Source organism: Labrus mixtus, chromosome 20 (genome assembly GCF_963584025.1).
Source record: "Labrus mixtus chromosome 20, fLabMix1.1, whole genome shotgun sequence".
Lineage (NCBI taxonomy): Eukaryota > Metazoa > Chordata > Actinopteri > Labriformes > Labridae > Labrus > Labrus mixtus.
The window spans coordinates 2,217,497-2,232,000 of NC_083631.1; the positions used below are offsets into that span (position 1 = coordinate 2,217,497).

Here is a 14,504-nt window from a genome sequence, read left to right on the forward strand (position 1 = left end):
AATGCATATTAAGAAGCTGCACGTGATATTGAGCTTTGTCTGTTTGTATTTGTCCTTGTTTTGAGAAGATGTGAAGTCCATGGACAGCTCGCGACCTGTCATCCGATCCTCTGAGCCCAGTGGCCCACCCTCCTCACTGCAAAACAAGGATAAGTTCAAGCAAGAATCCAAGGCCCCCGTTTCCTCCAAAAAAGTACAAGTAGGTGTAATAGTAACTTTTTTAAAGTGTCTCCTCTTGGGTGCAAAAAGGGCATGAAAATAACTTATTTTATAAATAAGCTGCCTTTTATCTTAGAAAAAAGAATGTGCTCTTTCAGTTATTATTATCTGTCCTTTATTTGATTAAATCTTTAAATCTTTTTTTATTTTTTTGCAAATAGGTTATTGACTATTTTCCTGTCTGTGTGTGTACTTTTTTAGGATGTAAAACTGAAGAATATGGGTTCATGGGCAAGTCTGGCACAAAAGTCCACATCTACGCCTTTATCTGCGGTGAAGTCATCGAGTGACAGCTTTGAGCAGTTCCGTCGTGCTGCCCGGGAGAAAGAGGAGAGGGAGAAAGCCCTTAAGGCCCAAGCCGAGCAGGCGGAAAAAGACAGACTACGCAGAGAGCAGGATAAACTACGGTAAGAGTGTCTAGAAGAGTGGGGAAAAAACTGCAATGTTTCCCTCATAAGTACTGGTAATTCTGTTGTTTTGAAGAGATCAGCCTTTATTTCAGTTGTTGTGTATTTGCTCAACATAATTAGTTATGAGGCAAAGACAATATGTAGGTTTACAGCAATCCATGCCATAAAGAGCAGTTTAAAAGAAGAGAGCCTTCCCCTGTAGAAGAGTAAATGCTCTTGAACAATCAGACAGAGACGTATGGCTTGTGAATCGAGGATCTGTTTATTTCTCTCGGAGCAGTTCTTTTATAACATCCCAATCATCCTTTTATGGGCAATCAACACACTGAGCAATTACAACATCTGTGCTATATAAAGACCATTTCCTAGAAGTTTCCTGGACAGACAACTGGTCTCTTAACAGGAAAGTGTGTCTTGTGTATCAGAACATGATCTTATGACTTTGCCAAATTCAGAGGTTAGATAACTATTGGTTTGTGTCTGTTGCTGTCCAGATTGTGTGTTTCTGTTATGATTCAACCTTTCAAACTACAACATAATCCCCCCTTTGGGGGTTAACAAACCAACAATTAATAACAGATCAACACATCATTATTACAATAGTCATATTGATTGATGGTTATTGATAAGTAAGGGAGAAAAACCTGGACCTGCTCCTTTACCAGGAAAATTCCCCTACGACCCCCAGAAAATATATATTTATCTTTAGGGCGATCACTCAAGGTTTATATTGATTTACACAGATATCTGTATTTAACAATAATTAACCGCTTAACTAAAATGCATATAATGAATCAAACCAAGTTTTTGTAAGCATAAGCTTAGCAGAATGTTAAAGTCAGCACTTGCTTGATATTGCAGTTTCTCTAAGAATCACCACTTGAATATTTGTGTCATTGAAGACCTACGTTCTTACTCAAGATGTTTACCTTTAATTTAAGTCTTAGTCAACACATGAAGTGCACACTTTTTCCAAACACTATAATGTGAGTATTATGATAAATGGGAAGAGTAGTATATATATCAGAACATGATCTTATGACTTGGCTAAATTCAGAGGTGAGATAACTATTGGTTTGTGCCTATTGCTGTCCAGATTGTGTGTTTCTGTTATGATTCAACTTTGCAAACTACAACACCCCTCGCATGCCTTGTCACTTCTACCAGCAAGAAGGGTTCATCTAACTATTATAATAACTCATTAGAAATATTCATTTTTGTGTGGTTGACAGTGTTTTTATTTAAAGCTGCATTCATCTGTTTACAGATTGATTCAGAGCTTCAACTGGTTTAAAGCACTGCCTCAGTACTTATATAGCTCTGGTCTTTGACCACTCAAAGAGCTTTTACACTACATGCCACCTTCACACCACGTTCACACTCTGATGGTGGAGGCTGCTTTGCTTTGTAAAATTACAGTCTGTTTTAACTTATCCCATTCTTACACATTCTTGTGCGGCTGGCTGTGGCATCATGAGCAATCTGGGGTTTAGTGTCAAGGAGAGTTCAACATGTAGACTGCAACAGTCGGGATTGAACCGCCAACATTCCAATTGAAAGACAACCTACGATACCACTAAGCCACAGTCGCCCCCATTATGAATTAAAGACAAAAATATCTAATAATAAAATCAGACCAAAGAAACCCTGGGTGATAAGATGATGCATTATGCCCTCTAGTGGCTGTATTGTTGAGCACAGCAGGTGTTGTTTCAGACAGCACGAACCAGACAAAGTTAGCTAAATGGTTTATAAACCTGAAGATAAAAACAAAAACATTACGAGTTGTTTGGCTTCACATGGTGTAACTCTTTTTGTGCTGAATGTATTTTTTTATTTTTTTTTTTCAGAGGTAGAGATGATGATGACGTCATAGAGCCAAGCAGAAGGGTGCATGAGGAGCCACGCAGGCGTCCGGAGCAGCACATCCAAGCTCCTTCACAACAACAACAACAACAACAGCAGCAGCAGCAGCAGCAGCAGCAGCAGCAGCAGCAGGAGCCCCAGCCGACCCCCATTCAGCAACCTCCTCAACCTCCCACACCACCTCAGCCCTCTGCTCAGAACCCACTAGATGAACAGAGAGAACAAGCACGTCGCAGAGAGCAGGAGAGGAGAAGGCAAGAAGCGGTGAGATAACGATCTTTGAAAATATTAAACAGCAGCAGGCATCATACTTGATTACAAATAACTCAAGAGTCACATCTATGCACCATAGATTTAAATCTCAATTTAAACATGTGCTAAATTAAATCACATTCTCAGGTTTATTTATAGCTGTATGCGAAATGTTAGAACATGATGATTCAAGGATTTTTTTTTTGTTCCTTCTCTCTCCAGAGGGCAGCAACTATTGACATGAATTTCCAAAGTGACTTAATGGCTATCTTTGAGGAGAACCTGTTTTGAGGAGAAGAGCTACTGAAACGTAACTGCAAAAAAAAAAAAAAAAATCTTGGATTATGTAAACTTCCTCTGAATAGAGATTTGGTGACCATGAACCACAGAGAGACACTGACTGTATGTGGATGTGACGGGCCCTGAGTACAAAATGTCACATCTTGCCCCAGTGGACTGAAGACACATGGGGATCATCTCAATGTTTTGGATGTCATTTCTTGGGATTTTGGCATTGCCTGCCTGATATCTCGTGACAGGAGAAAGAGGACCCCTGTTGGCACAGTTGCCTTTCTTACACTTGCTTCTTCTAGTGTTTGTGGGCACAACAATATTTTACAAGAGTAAAGACATCCCAATATCTATAAAAATGCTCTGATAATGTACTGACAGACTGCGCAGAGGTGTTTTAAAACTGCCAGATGTCTGAGGATGTGAAGAAGACTGGTCTTTTTATGTTCTGTTTTGTTTTTATGGTTGTACATGAACACATGACATGGTCGGGGTGGGGGGTGGTCAGCTTCCATACTGTAAATCATGTATATTTCTCAGTAGAGAAGGTACAATTTGCCTTACACTTGTTTCTAAAACAGACCATTATGTTCTGTGGCCTGCACACATGGATAAACCAATAACATTTACAGCCTGGAGAAGGAGCAGTGCAGAAACTTTTTTTCATCAAGTATCTACTGTAAAGAAGTATTTTCTTATACTACAATAACTGTTTATTTAGGATCTTTCTCTTTTCCTCTGTAGGTCTTTGAATCTTCACACCAACACACTCCGCCACCTATGTCTATGCCAAACAACCCATTCTCTTTTATGCTAAAGTACTTTTCCTAAAACAAGATAGGTAGCTAATGACAAAACCAACCCTGAATATATGCATTATCATAGTTTAATCGAGTATTTATCATAAACAGAATCAAAGTTTTCATCCTTCTTTGTGTTTTTAATTTAAAGCTACAACAGGAACTTGTTAGCCGAAGAAGGGAAAGGTCCAGCTGTTTCCGGGCTCTAGTTTCAATAGGACTTCACTAAAAGTGTTGCACCATTTATTGTATTAAACTTCTGAGACATAATGTTTGAAATGTCCATATCATTGGTGTGTTCAATACTGAATTAGTTTTGTTTTGAGTAGGCGGGCTGCCCCTTGGTGTTCCCCCTTTGTGCACTCTGCTTGTTGACATTTGATGAAAACCCTCAAGTTAACCAGAGTGTCAAAGGCAGGATGGGGATACTAGGGGCAATAAGATACAAGACTTAAAACCTTTATGTTTTTACTCGAATCAGATTTTGAAAACGTGACAAACGGAGCTCCAGTTTCCTTTTCCCCATCAAATCGTCATCAAGTCCACTGAGTGCACACTGTCAACAGTATAAAATAAGAACAAACAATTTCAAAAGTTATGAAGCGGAAAATGTTGAAAAAACACGTTTGATTTTTATCTTTGTTCTTGTTCGATAATAGTGGATGTGAGTTATAATTCTGTTTTTAGAGACAATGTTTCGACCGGGGATGGGTTGAAATCTGAATGCATCTCGTCCTCTTCACTCGTCTCTCTTGGTGTTTTTCTCCAGTGCCTGTATTGTATTGCAATTCTCGTTGGCTTATATTACACTTGAAGGGAGTAAAGAAAGGGGTGAGTCAGGACGGTTGGTGTGATATTTGAACAGGGAGCGAGATTTTTGGAAGAGTTTGTGTAAAAAGAAAAAACAATTAAAAAAAAAAGGAAAAGAACAGCATTTTATATTCTACCCGTTGACAATATTCGGGTTTTAAATTTAGTTTTAGCTGGACTTCTATGAGTGTAATCCCCTGACAACTTCTTTCTCTGTTTGTTCAATCAGCAGGTTTTAGGTAGATATGTTTCAGCGTTGCCACACTAGCGTTTAAGTCTGGTCTGTGAGTGTGACTTTGTAAATTTGGAAGGCTGTGTGACTGCGTGTGTTTGTTTTGTTTCAGTTTTTTTAAGTGTGTGGTTCAGGGAGGCATGTTCCCCGATGTAGATAAGCATTCTATTGATGAAGAGAATAAACAGATAAACAGTACTTCAGGAGAACTTGTTTCTGTGCTTAAGTCACCTTTTTAATTTCTATGAAGTCCACCATATATATGAGTATAGAATTTTTAATATTAGACTGGTTTTGGAAGGGTTAATAAACAACTTCATTCCTCTTTAGCCCTTTTTTCCCCCTTTTCACAATAACTGTTGGACATAATGTGCCATGAGTTCCACAGAGAATGTGCTGACCCGCAGCTCAGCCCAGAGTTTGCTTTATTCAGGTATTTTATTTTGTGTTCAATTTGTCCTGTTTTGGGGGTTTTGTTGAAACATTTTCCTCGATCATTGTTTGGTATGTTAGTGGTCTATCGAGGTCTCTGGTTCAGTCTGTTATGATCATTGAATAAACTCATCTGTTTTATAGAAAATAAAAAAATAAACTAAATGCTGCCTTTGTCTTGTTTTATGTAAAACGCCTCCTGAAAAGTGTATCTTACTTGCCTCCATTTACAATATACTAAATGAGTGTTTATTTTTGTTATTGTCAGATCAGTTGTATACTGTCTGCTTGCACCACAGTTACATGTCTAACTTTAATGTGTTATTAGCAAGTGATGACGTGCACTGCACCTTTTATTCACTTTTTTTTGTTATTCTTTGCAGTGTTTCGGTCTCCTTCAGCAATGTTTTTTAGGTTTGCTTTATAAAATAATAGAATTTTACTTCATAATATGTATGCACTAAGTCATAGGCTATCATGTCATTCAACGTGTATGTTATGTATAATAACTATGTAGTTATTTTTGGTTCGATTTTTATGGATTAAAAACGTGATGATTGTGGTGCAAAACATTTTCACCAGTAATTAAAAGTAGTAATTCACTACAGGGCAGCAGTCTTTCAGTCGGCGTTAAAGTCTGAATAATACAACTGTCCATCACATGCACTTTAACCAGGCTGTACTCTTATTAATGGAATAATACTTTGAAACCCACCACGTGTGATTAGTGTAACGGTGCAGAAATCACGATTGTCTTTTGGCTCTGCAAGCTCTGCTAGCAGGTTTCCCGAACGGTAAGACGACATCTTTCATAAGAAACTCTCAGCGTGACAAACAAAAGCGACAAAGAAAAGTTTAAATAAATAGCACAGTAAATGTAAAGGGAGGGGAAAACTTACCCATTATCATCAGTATTTTAAACTAGTTTGTGGTTTTAACCATAGACTGTAAATATTAAGGTTTTAGACTAAGCTTTTAAGGTTTATGGTGACCTTCTGACCTCTTGTGGCCAAATGGTTGAACTGCATTATATTTAATTAGTCAAGTTAACGTAAATGCAAAGCTTGAAACGCACCAATTCTTTTGATAATGATTTTCAAATTAAGACAAGGTATCGGCTTCCGCTTAATCTTAACTATGTTATTATGTAATAAAATATTGACTCAAAGCTTATGTAGAAACTCTTTTTATATCATGATATTCGATAAATGTTACATTTTAGGTTAAATACCGTACATGAAAATGTTTTAACACAATGATTCTATATTTTTTAAAATTTTATAAATAAAAACGAACTGCTGATTCTACAGAGCACCGGAATCAAAACTAAAAACTTGATACAGACTAGAATAAGGCCATACTTTCCTTAGATATTGAAAATATAATGCTTTGAACACCTGTGTAAAAACTATCGTCTTTTGACTCTACCAGCTAGCTAGCCTGTGATACAGCCTAACCCAGGAAATACTTCAGGCGTAACAGAAATGAACACAAAATCTTTTATCACTATTTAAATAATTTCTTTGAAAATAATTGTATGACATTTTTTCAATGTTTGTTTCTGTTGTTATAAAGATTGGTGACTTGAGTTCGAGTCATCACCGGAAGAGTTAGTTTTGCTTTACGTCTGCATTGTCGGAGAATTGACAAACTCAGTAGTGCAGCCCCAGTCTTGACCACCAGAGGGCGACAGGGCTTCAAAACCTAAAATATTTACAGTCAAAATTACAGATATTGGAAAAAGTGGGTGGCCAAGGCGTCAACAAAGGTAACCTCTGCCTCATATCCCGCATTTATATTGCTTATACAGTGGAAACTAGTAACTCGGTTAATAAGCTCGAGTAATTACACTTACATTTTAACTATTTTTTATTTTATTTATTTATTTTTAAACGACAGGGACAGTGGATATTAATCAACATTTCTGTAAATATACCGGGGTTAGCCAAAAGGCTAGCTTTCATCTGTAGTCCCTTAGATTTTTAGAATAGGCTCACTATACTCTATCTAAAACATCAACAGAATCATATGAATACCATCATCCGTATTAATGAAACCAATCGATTAAATTAAGTGTTGTAATGCAGAACCCCACTTTGACCACCAGAGGGCAGTCGCGAGTCAACTCGATAGACTAAAATACTACTGACTGCTTTTGAAAATGAAATAGGGGAAGAAAGAGTTATGTTTTGTATCTTAGTAACACTGATGACACGTACTATCAAACTTGAGGTAAAAGAGGACAAAGCGTCGGTCTTCAGGTTCCGAAATTAGAGAAAACTTGTATTTTATCTTTGACAGTGAATACATAATAAAGCTCTTGAAAATGGTCACCGCCAGTATTTCTATAGGTTGGGCCTAGGCCTTTGTTTTCAATCAATCTCATTCAGGGTGTGTCTGGGTTTTTATGTTTTTCCGCTTTCAAGTAATTCATTTAAATTAGCCTACTAAGTGTAATGAGAAAACATTTAAAGAGGCCAAACTTTTGATAATGACTTTTTTACTTTTGGCATACTGTCTTTAACCTCTTCAGGAGTCTTCAGGAGGAACGTCATAGGCTACGTGCGCTTACAAAAAGTTATTTAAACGAATGCAGTTTCTTATGATGACATTTTAAATACCGACAATGTTACTTTGAACACGACATTTTAATATCCCAATCAAATCTCCCTTTAAAAGGCACAATCAATATCAAGCGACTGAGTGTGCGTGTATGTATTTTCCGATTTTTCAGGCTGTAGATAAAGGCAGCACCGCTACCTGTCCGTCGACTCGTCGAGTGCAGCTGATCTGAGTGAAAATGATTTACAGGCGTCGAGTTGAAACTGTTCCGTCGCATGGAAGCACAGAAGTGAGAGTAGCACAGATGAGAAGCTGTTAACTCACACTTTTAATCCGAGCTGTCTGGATGGAGAAGACCCTAAAGACGCCGGTAGGTTTCAATTAATTCATTGTGATTTCTGTTTCTGGTGTTGAAAATATCCTGTCATCAGTAACTCATGTTTCAATGAAAGTTTATAAACTCACTTTTACTAACATGGATCATCTTTTAGGCCTATATTTCTCATGTTGCTGCTCTAGATGTAGATTAACTTTATTTTTATTTTAAAGTTTTGGGTGGTTGGTTGGACTAAATGATGGATCTAAAGGTTTCACATTTTGAAATTACGATTCCAACTTCTATATCCTACAGCATTTTAAGATAACATAATTGATGACCTGGTCAGACTGCTTTATGGAATGATCCCTGACAGTAACATTGCTGTCACCTACATATTTGAAACAAGCTGTGGTTGAAGTCAGAAGTTGTATTCACTGTCTACTGTTGATGTTTATCTGTTCAGGGTCTCTTGAAAGCACTGAAGCAGTGGGTGGATGTAGGAGTATCTTGTTATGGGACAGCAAAAGTCATGACTCTCAAAATCAACAGATTAGCTTAATAATGTTGTGTTAATTAAATGCATATTTATAACAGGAAAAAGGAGTGTTTGATCATTACTTTGAAGTTATTCTGATATTCAAGTTAAAGTTACTTATTTGAGTTACGGGGAATGAAACTATCCTCAGACAACAGGAACATCATATCTAAACATTTGTCTTGTTATATATCTGCAGTGATGGCCATAGAAAGTGGCGTGTGGAATACCTGTGACTACAGCCACAATGTCACCTTCTTCTACAACTTGGTGGGTAAGAAGATCAGCACAGTGTGGACACCGCGGGACTATGTGGTTCTTGGACTGGGCTTGACAGTATGTCTCATTGTAGTCCTGGCAAACCTGATGGTGATGGCAGCAATCTTCATGAACCACCGCTTCCACTTCCCCATCTATTATCTCCTTGGCAACATGGCTGCGGCAGACCTGTTTGCAGGCATCGCCTACGCCAACCTGATGCTGAACACTGGACCCTGGACCAGCACGCTCACAAAGGAGCAGTGGTACATCCGTGGGGCTTTGATTGACATCAGCCTCACAGCCTCTGTGGCTAACCTGCTAGCTGTGGCAGTGGAGCGCCACCAGACCATCATCACCATGCAGCTACACAGCACGATGACCAAGCGGCGTGTGGTGCTGCTGATAGTCTGCATCTGGGTCGTGAGTGTCATCATGGGCCTGGTGCCCTCGACTGTTTGGAACTGTGAGTGTGATCTGGAGGACTGCTCCACCGTCGCTCCCCTCTACAGTCGTCGCTTCCTCATTTTCTGGGCAGTTCTCAACCTGCTCACTTTCTTTATCATGGTGGCTGTGTACACCCGCATCTTCATCTATGTGAGATATCAGAGCAGATACACATCTCAGCACTCCTCAGAGGCCCGGCACAGCCAGACCGTTGTCAACCTGATGAAAACTATCTCCATGGTTTTGGGTGAGATGTTGTTTGTATGTGTTCATCTTCTGCTGTTTTTTGTCTGATTTAGTTTGTTATTAGTAAACTTCAAAATAAATACATTGAGCACCCTCTCCCCAAAAAGCACAGGTCTGTAAAAAAAAAATCAAAAAAATACAAGACACACCATTTTGTTGATTTGTGATGCTTGATACCTTTGTCCTCTCACTTCTGCACAATCCAGTTTTGCAGCTTTAGCAGTGTTTTGTCATCGGATTACAGTCGGCCTTCTTCGTGAGACGCTTGTTTGGAATTTAAAGTGTTTCACAGTGAAGTGGAAATTTCTTAATCTTTATAGTCTTTGATTTCTTAATATCAATGTTTACTCACGGACATGAGTCACCTGAGCAGACTAGGTACAAATCTTACTCATCCTTGGTGCACTTTGAGACAAGTGTCATGTTACATCCCTGCTTATGTCTAAGATTTAAAGTTAATTATTGTTGACTGTTTTCTGACTCATTCAAATGGGACATGTCTGCAGGCGCCTTTGTAATCTGCTGGACACCTGGCCTTATGACGCTCTTACTGGACGGGCTGCTGGGTAAAGCCAGCCATGCCAATGCCTATGAGAAGTTCTGTTTGGTGATAGCGGAGTGCAACTCTCTGGTCAATCCGATCATCTATTCCCTGCGAGATGACGAGATGCGAAGCACCTTCGAGTGGATCCTTTGCTGCCTGTGTCGCAGCAGTGCTGGCCAGCAGAGGAAACACTCCCCTGTGGAGATTGCTTCACCACTGTCTGAGGTACAGAGTTTCATTATCCTTCAGGCTATTGACATTCAGTACACCAAACAAGCTGTAAAATGTTTGAGTTTATATGGTTTATACCCTTACTCACTGGACACTTCAGTCAGGCTGATCTCTGACTCTGAAAAGACCAGTATTCTGATGTTTGATAAACTATCTCTTGCTGTAGGGTTTTTGTTCCTTACATTCCCTCTTTGTTGGTCATGCAGGTTTTTATTTAGCTAAATTATTCTGACACTATCAGCCACCGTACAGTGGCTCAAACTGGAACAGAGAAATTCCTACTCAAGTCTTGTGTTCTTATTGTGGTGCATATAGTTACTAAATGTGGATTTTGTTACTAGTGATTGTAATACATGGGTCCTTATTTACTTAATAGCCTAAATGTCCTTTACATCATGTCACACTAATGAATGGTTTTGTCTGCAGGAGACTCTGGGCTGTGTGCAGAAGTCAGACGGTCAAGCTGCCTGTGTGGAAACAAACAATTAAGAGGACAGTTGGACGATGGCAGGGACATGATATCTGCAGGTCTACATGTACAGATCCTTGTTGTTTTTTTTTTACTGTAATCTCTCATTGTGTAATGTTGACTTTTTGCTCTTCTGTGCAGAGAGAACTTTGGCCAAACTACCTCTCTTCCATGTCTGCATTTCTAAATTGAATACAAAATGTATAAAGATGCATCTGTTGAAAGGCTGCAACTCATTGCACCTCTGGATTCATGATTTGCAGATTGTGGATAAATAGTACTCAGTGTCAGGGAGGCTGACAGATTCACGTATTCATCATCAGATGGTGCAATCTCTCCTTTTATTACATTTGACTATCACAAGAGCATCTGTGACAAATTATAAAAATGAAACACTTCTAAAATCTGAAATCAAATACTGAAAAAAATCACACTAAATCATTTTATTAATTTTCTAATAAGAACACTACAATTTGTCATATTCTTCCTTTTGTTTGACTCTTTCTAGAACAATTCTAAAGTTGAGGTATAAAAGGAGTTCATACAGACTCACCAGTCTGAAAACAGTGGGGGTTATATACAAGAGAAATGGAAAGACAGAGGTAGAGAGAGGGGTAAATACAAGGGAAAGAGGGGAGATACAAATATACTAATAAAAAAAAAGAAATCAGAAAGGTTTAAGGATCTATTTGGTGCTGTGGAAATGTGTCACTTGCAGAATCCAAGAGTTTAAGCATAATAAACTTTTTGTAAAATGAAAGGAGACCACATTAAATCATTTGACAACCACAGTGTTCAGGCATCCATATGTTTGAACATATTTTTGAAGGGGGGTTGACATGAATGAAGGCGCTGAGTGTAGATCACCTGTTTTATATGAATGAGCTTAAAGCTGTTACAGGGCGTCAAGAGTTTAAAGTAAGGTTTTAAATGTAGTTACACTTCAGCTCATTTACATTTAACTTTCACCATGAATAGACGTTTCTCATTACATTGACTATGAGCCGGTTTGAAAAGGTTTAGAAATTTAGGACGCACAAATATCCAAAGTGAGTGTTTCTGAGGAAGTCTGAAAAATAGTGACGGAAGGGGATCCATAAATCTATACATCAAAACATACCAAGTGTCCATAAAAGAACCTTAACTGATCTTTCCACAGCACCAAACGTTACACCTGTAAACCCTTCATTGCCTTCAGGTTATGTAACAAAAGACCTAAATAATATTCAAAGTTGATACAGAGTAATCGTGAATCCTGTGACACAGAGGCCAAATAAAACTGGCATCTCAACCAAACGTCAAAGTTTATAAAAGAAAACAAAAAGAAATACTGAAACATTACACAAACTGTACAGTGACATCCATTACAACAGGTAGAAAAGAGGGAAGGATGAGAATTTGGTGTGGTGATAACGTTATTCATAAGATACACTCGTATGAACTGCGATGAGTAACAAAAGAAGTACTTGGATGTGTGATAGCACGTATGACCGGCGTATAAGCTCAAGTTTTGTTCTGTAACATGGTTCAACAAAGTTTGGACTGACACTTACATTTTCATAAGGCTTTACCTTACTATCAAAATGCTTTGTTATTCACATAACAGTTAATGTATAAAATAGTTCCAAAGAATGAAAATCCCCCAAAATGTTGCAGGCTTGTCTGAAATACAAGTCAAGAGTTTTACATCACCCAGTGTTGCCTCTTTTTTTGGTAACAGAGGAGAGAGAGAAGCCCTTGCCCAATTGGCCAAAGAACTAAAAAAAAAAAAAAAAAAAAAAAAAAGTCACGGTTTTACCAGAAGGTATTAAAGGATGAATTAAGGGGAGAGCATACTTCCCATGTTCAAAATCAAATTGCAGGTGTGATATGAGTCCTCACTCCACCCACCCTCCCATGAAGCCCCACAACAAAAACCCCCGAAAATCAAATCAACTTGAGGCATGACAACACCACACAGAGACACAGATACAAATATAATTCCCTCCTCTCCTCAGCTGAAAATGTGGCTGTGCACCAACTTCGGAGAGACATAGAGTAGCATTATTACATTGCTGAACGTGGTATTTTTGGTTTTGATACACAACAGAAGGTTGTAGTGTGTTGCCTCGGGCTCACAAGCTTAAATGTTTCAAGATGGGAAGGAGATCTCAGTTGAACCCAACCTGGTGTGTCATTGGCTGGTGGAAGCACCCAGTCTCTTATAATGTTTAGAAAGGTCACAGGGCACCAGCCAGTTTGACTAGGTCATCCTAAGAACACTGTACACACGCCCACACAGAGACACACACATCATAGTAATACATGATGCACTTTTTCCTTTTTGGTCTGACTGTAATAATTATACCCTTTATTTTTTGTGAATAGAAACGAAGCTAAAAACTCGGAAGGTTAAATGAAAACAATAAAATCACGCCTAGAAGTCCTACATGCATGGAAGACAGTCACGTTTCTATATTCATATCACGTTTGTCCCAGTAACACATCGATGCCCCACAATCTTTCTTCCCAAGTTGTTTGGATGCTTTATTGAGCTCATTTTTGGTGGTGGCTGGTGCATTCTTGGTGAAACAGCATTAGAAAATAGCCTACAATCAAATAAACTAGTGGACAGAAAGCAAGAAGTTAAGTCTACAAGCCATCTACCAACACCCTCTATTGGTTAACAACAAAAAAGGGCTACTGTTACAGCCACTCAACCAAAGATATTCTCCTCTCTGCCTATTCTTCCTCTTTCCACCAGCCCTATTATCACCTGTCCTGTCTGATCTGGAACAGTGATCCCCTTTACTACCCTTTTATAGGTAGAAACACTCATAACGAGGATGCTAACTTTGTGCTTGACACATCTTTTATGTCAGCTCACTATGAAAATCACTGAAAAGTTGAGGGTGTGTGTGTTATGAAAGGAGTGTGTATGCACATTTGTGCATATCTCGACTCTTCAAATCTCCAACAGAATGAAATAGCTAGAAGTACTAGAAGATAAAACAGGGTCTTGTTTTGAAAAGGGAAAGGCTGATCTTGGAGATACAGATGTGTTGACAACCACTGGGGTAGCACTTTGGTACGAGCAAGTTGAGCAGAGCTCCCTGGTGATCTGTATCAACAGTTTGGCTATCAAATGCCAAGGCTTCAAAAGATACAGGCAATCACACACAGTTTTCCAAAGCAAAGGGTTGAGTGCAGAGGCCAACAGCAAATGACAAGCTGTGTGATTACTGTGTGAAGTTAGCGTGCATATACACATAATGTACAGACATCATGATCATCTACACAGCTGGGTCAGTGGTTCTCAAAATGTACTCGATATGAAGATGTTTTCTTTCCGTCTCAGCATCAAAAGGCTCCATCTCTCTTTTATTCTGAGTTAGGAAGCTTCTTGCATTGAAGTGGAGCAGTGAGGTGGAGGCAGAATATCTCTTGACTACTGTTTGACTGTGCTGTGTTCCAGCACGGTCTGTGTTTTATGAAAAGAGAGTACAGCCTTGTGTGGCTGCCTAGTTGAGAGGCGAGGGAATAGTGGAAATGAGGACAGAGGATGGTAGTCAACTCAGGCCGCAGTCGGAATGGAGTCATGG

At 38.8% G+C, this 14,504-nt stretch overlaps 2 protein-coding genes across 7 annotated transcripts in view; both read left to right on the plus strand.

Moving 5' to 3' along the window:
* Window positions 1-5,467, plus strand: part of brd4 (bromodomain containing 4) — a 31,621-nt gene extending 26,154 nt beyond the window's left edge. For all 6 annotated transcript variants that reach the window (XM_061027138.1, XM_061027134.1, XM_061027133.1 and 3 more), the window contains 4 exons: window positions 69-199; window positions 421-626; window positions 2,480-2,759; window positions 2,970-5,467. In XM_061027138.1, coding sequence (XP_060883121.1) covers window positions 69-199; window positions 421-626; window positions 2,480-2,759; window positions 2,970-3,038 — 686 coding nt within the window. In that variant the 3' untranslated portion in view covers window positions 3,039-5,467. The remainder of the gene's footprint in view (window positions 1-68; window positions 200-420; window positions 627-2,479; window positions 2,760-2,969) is intronic.
* A 2,614-nt stretch (window positions 5,468-8,081) lies between these two features.
* On the plus strand, window positions 8,082-12,854 carry lpar2a (lysophosphatidic acid receptor 2a). The gene is made up of 4 exons (XM_061065674.1): window positions 8,082-8,244; window positions 8,928-9,680; window positions 10,186-10,448; window positions 10,881-12,854. Exons 2-4 carry the CDS (start codon window positions 8,930-8,932, stop codon window positions 10,941-10,943), a joined length of 1,077 nt encoding a protein of 358 aa, XP_060921657.1. The 5' UTR covers window positions 8,082-8,244; window positions 8,928-8,929; the 3' UTR covers window positions 10,944-12,854.
* Window positions 12,855-14,504: the final 1,650 nt, after the last annotated feature.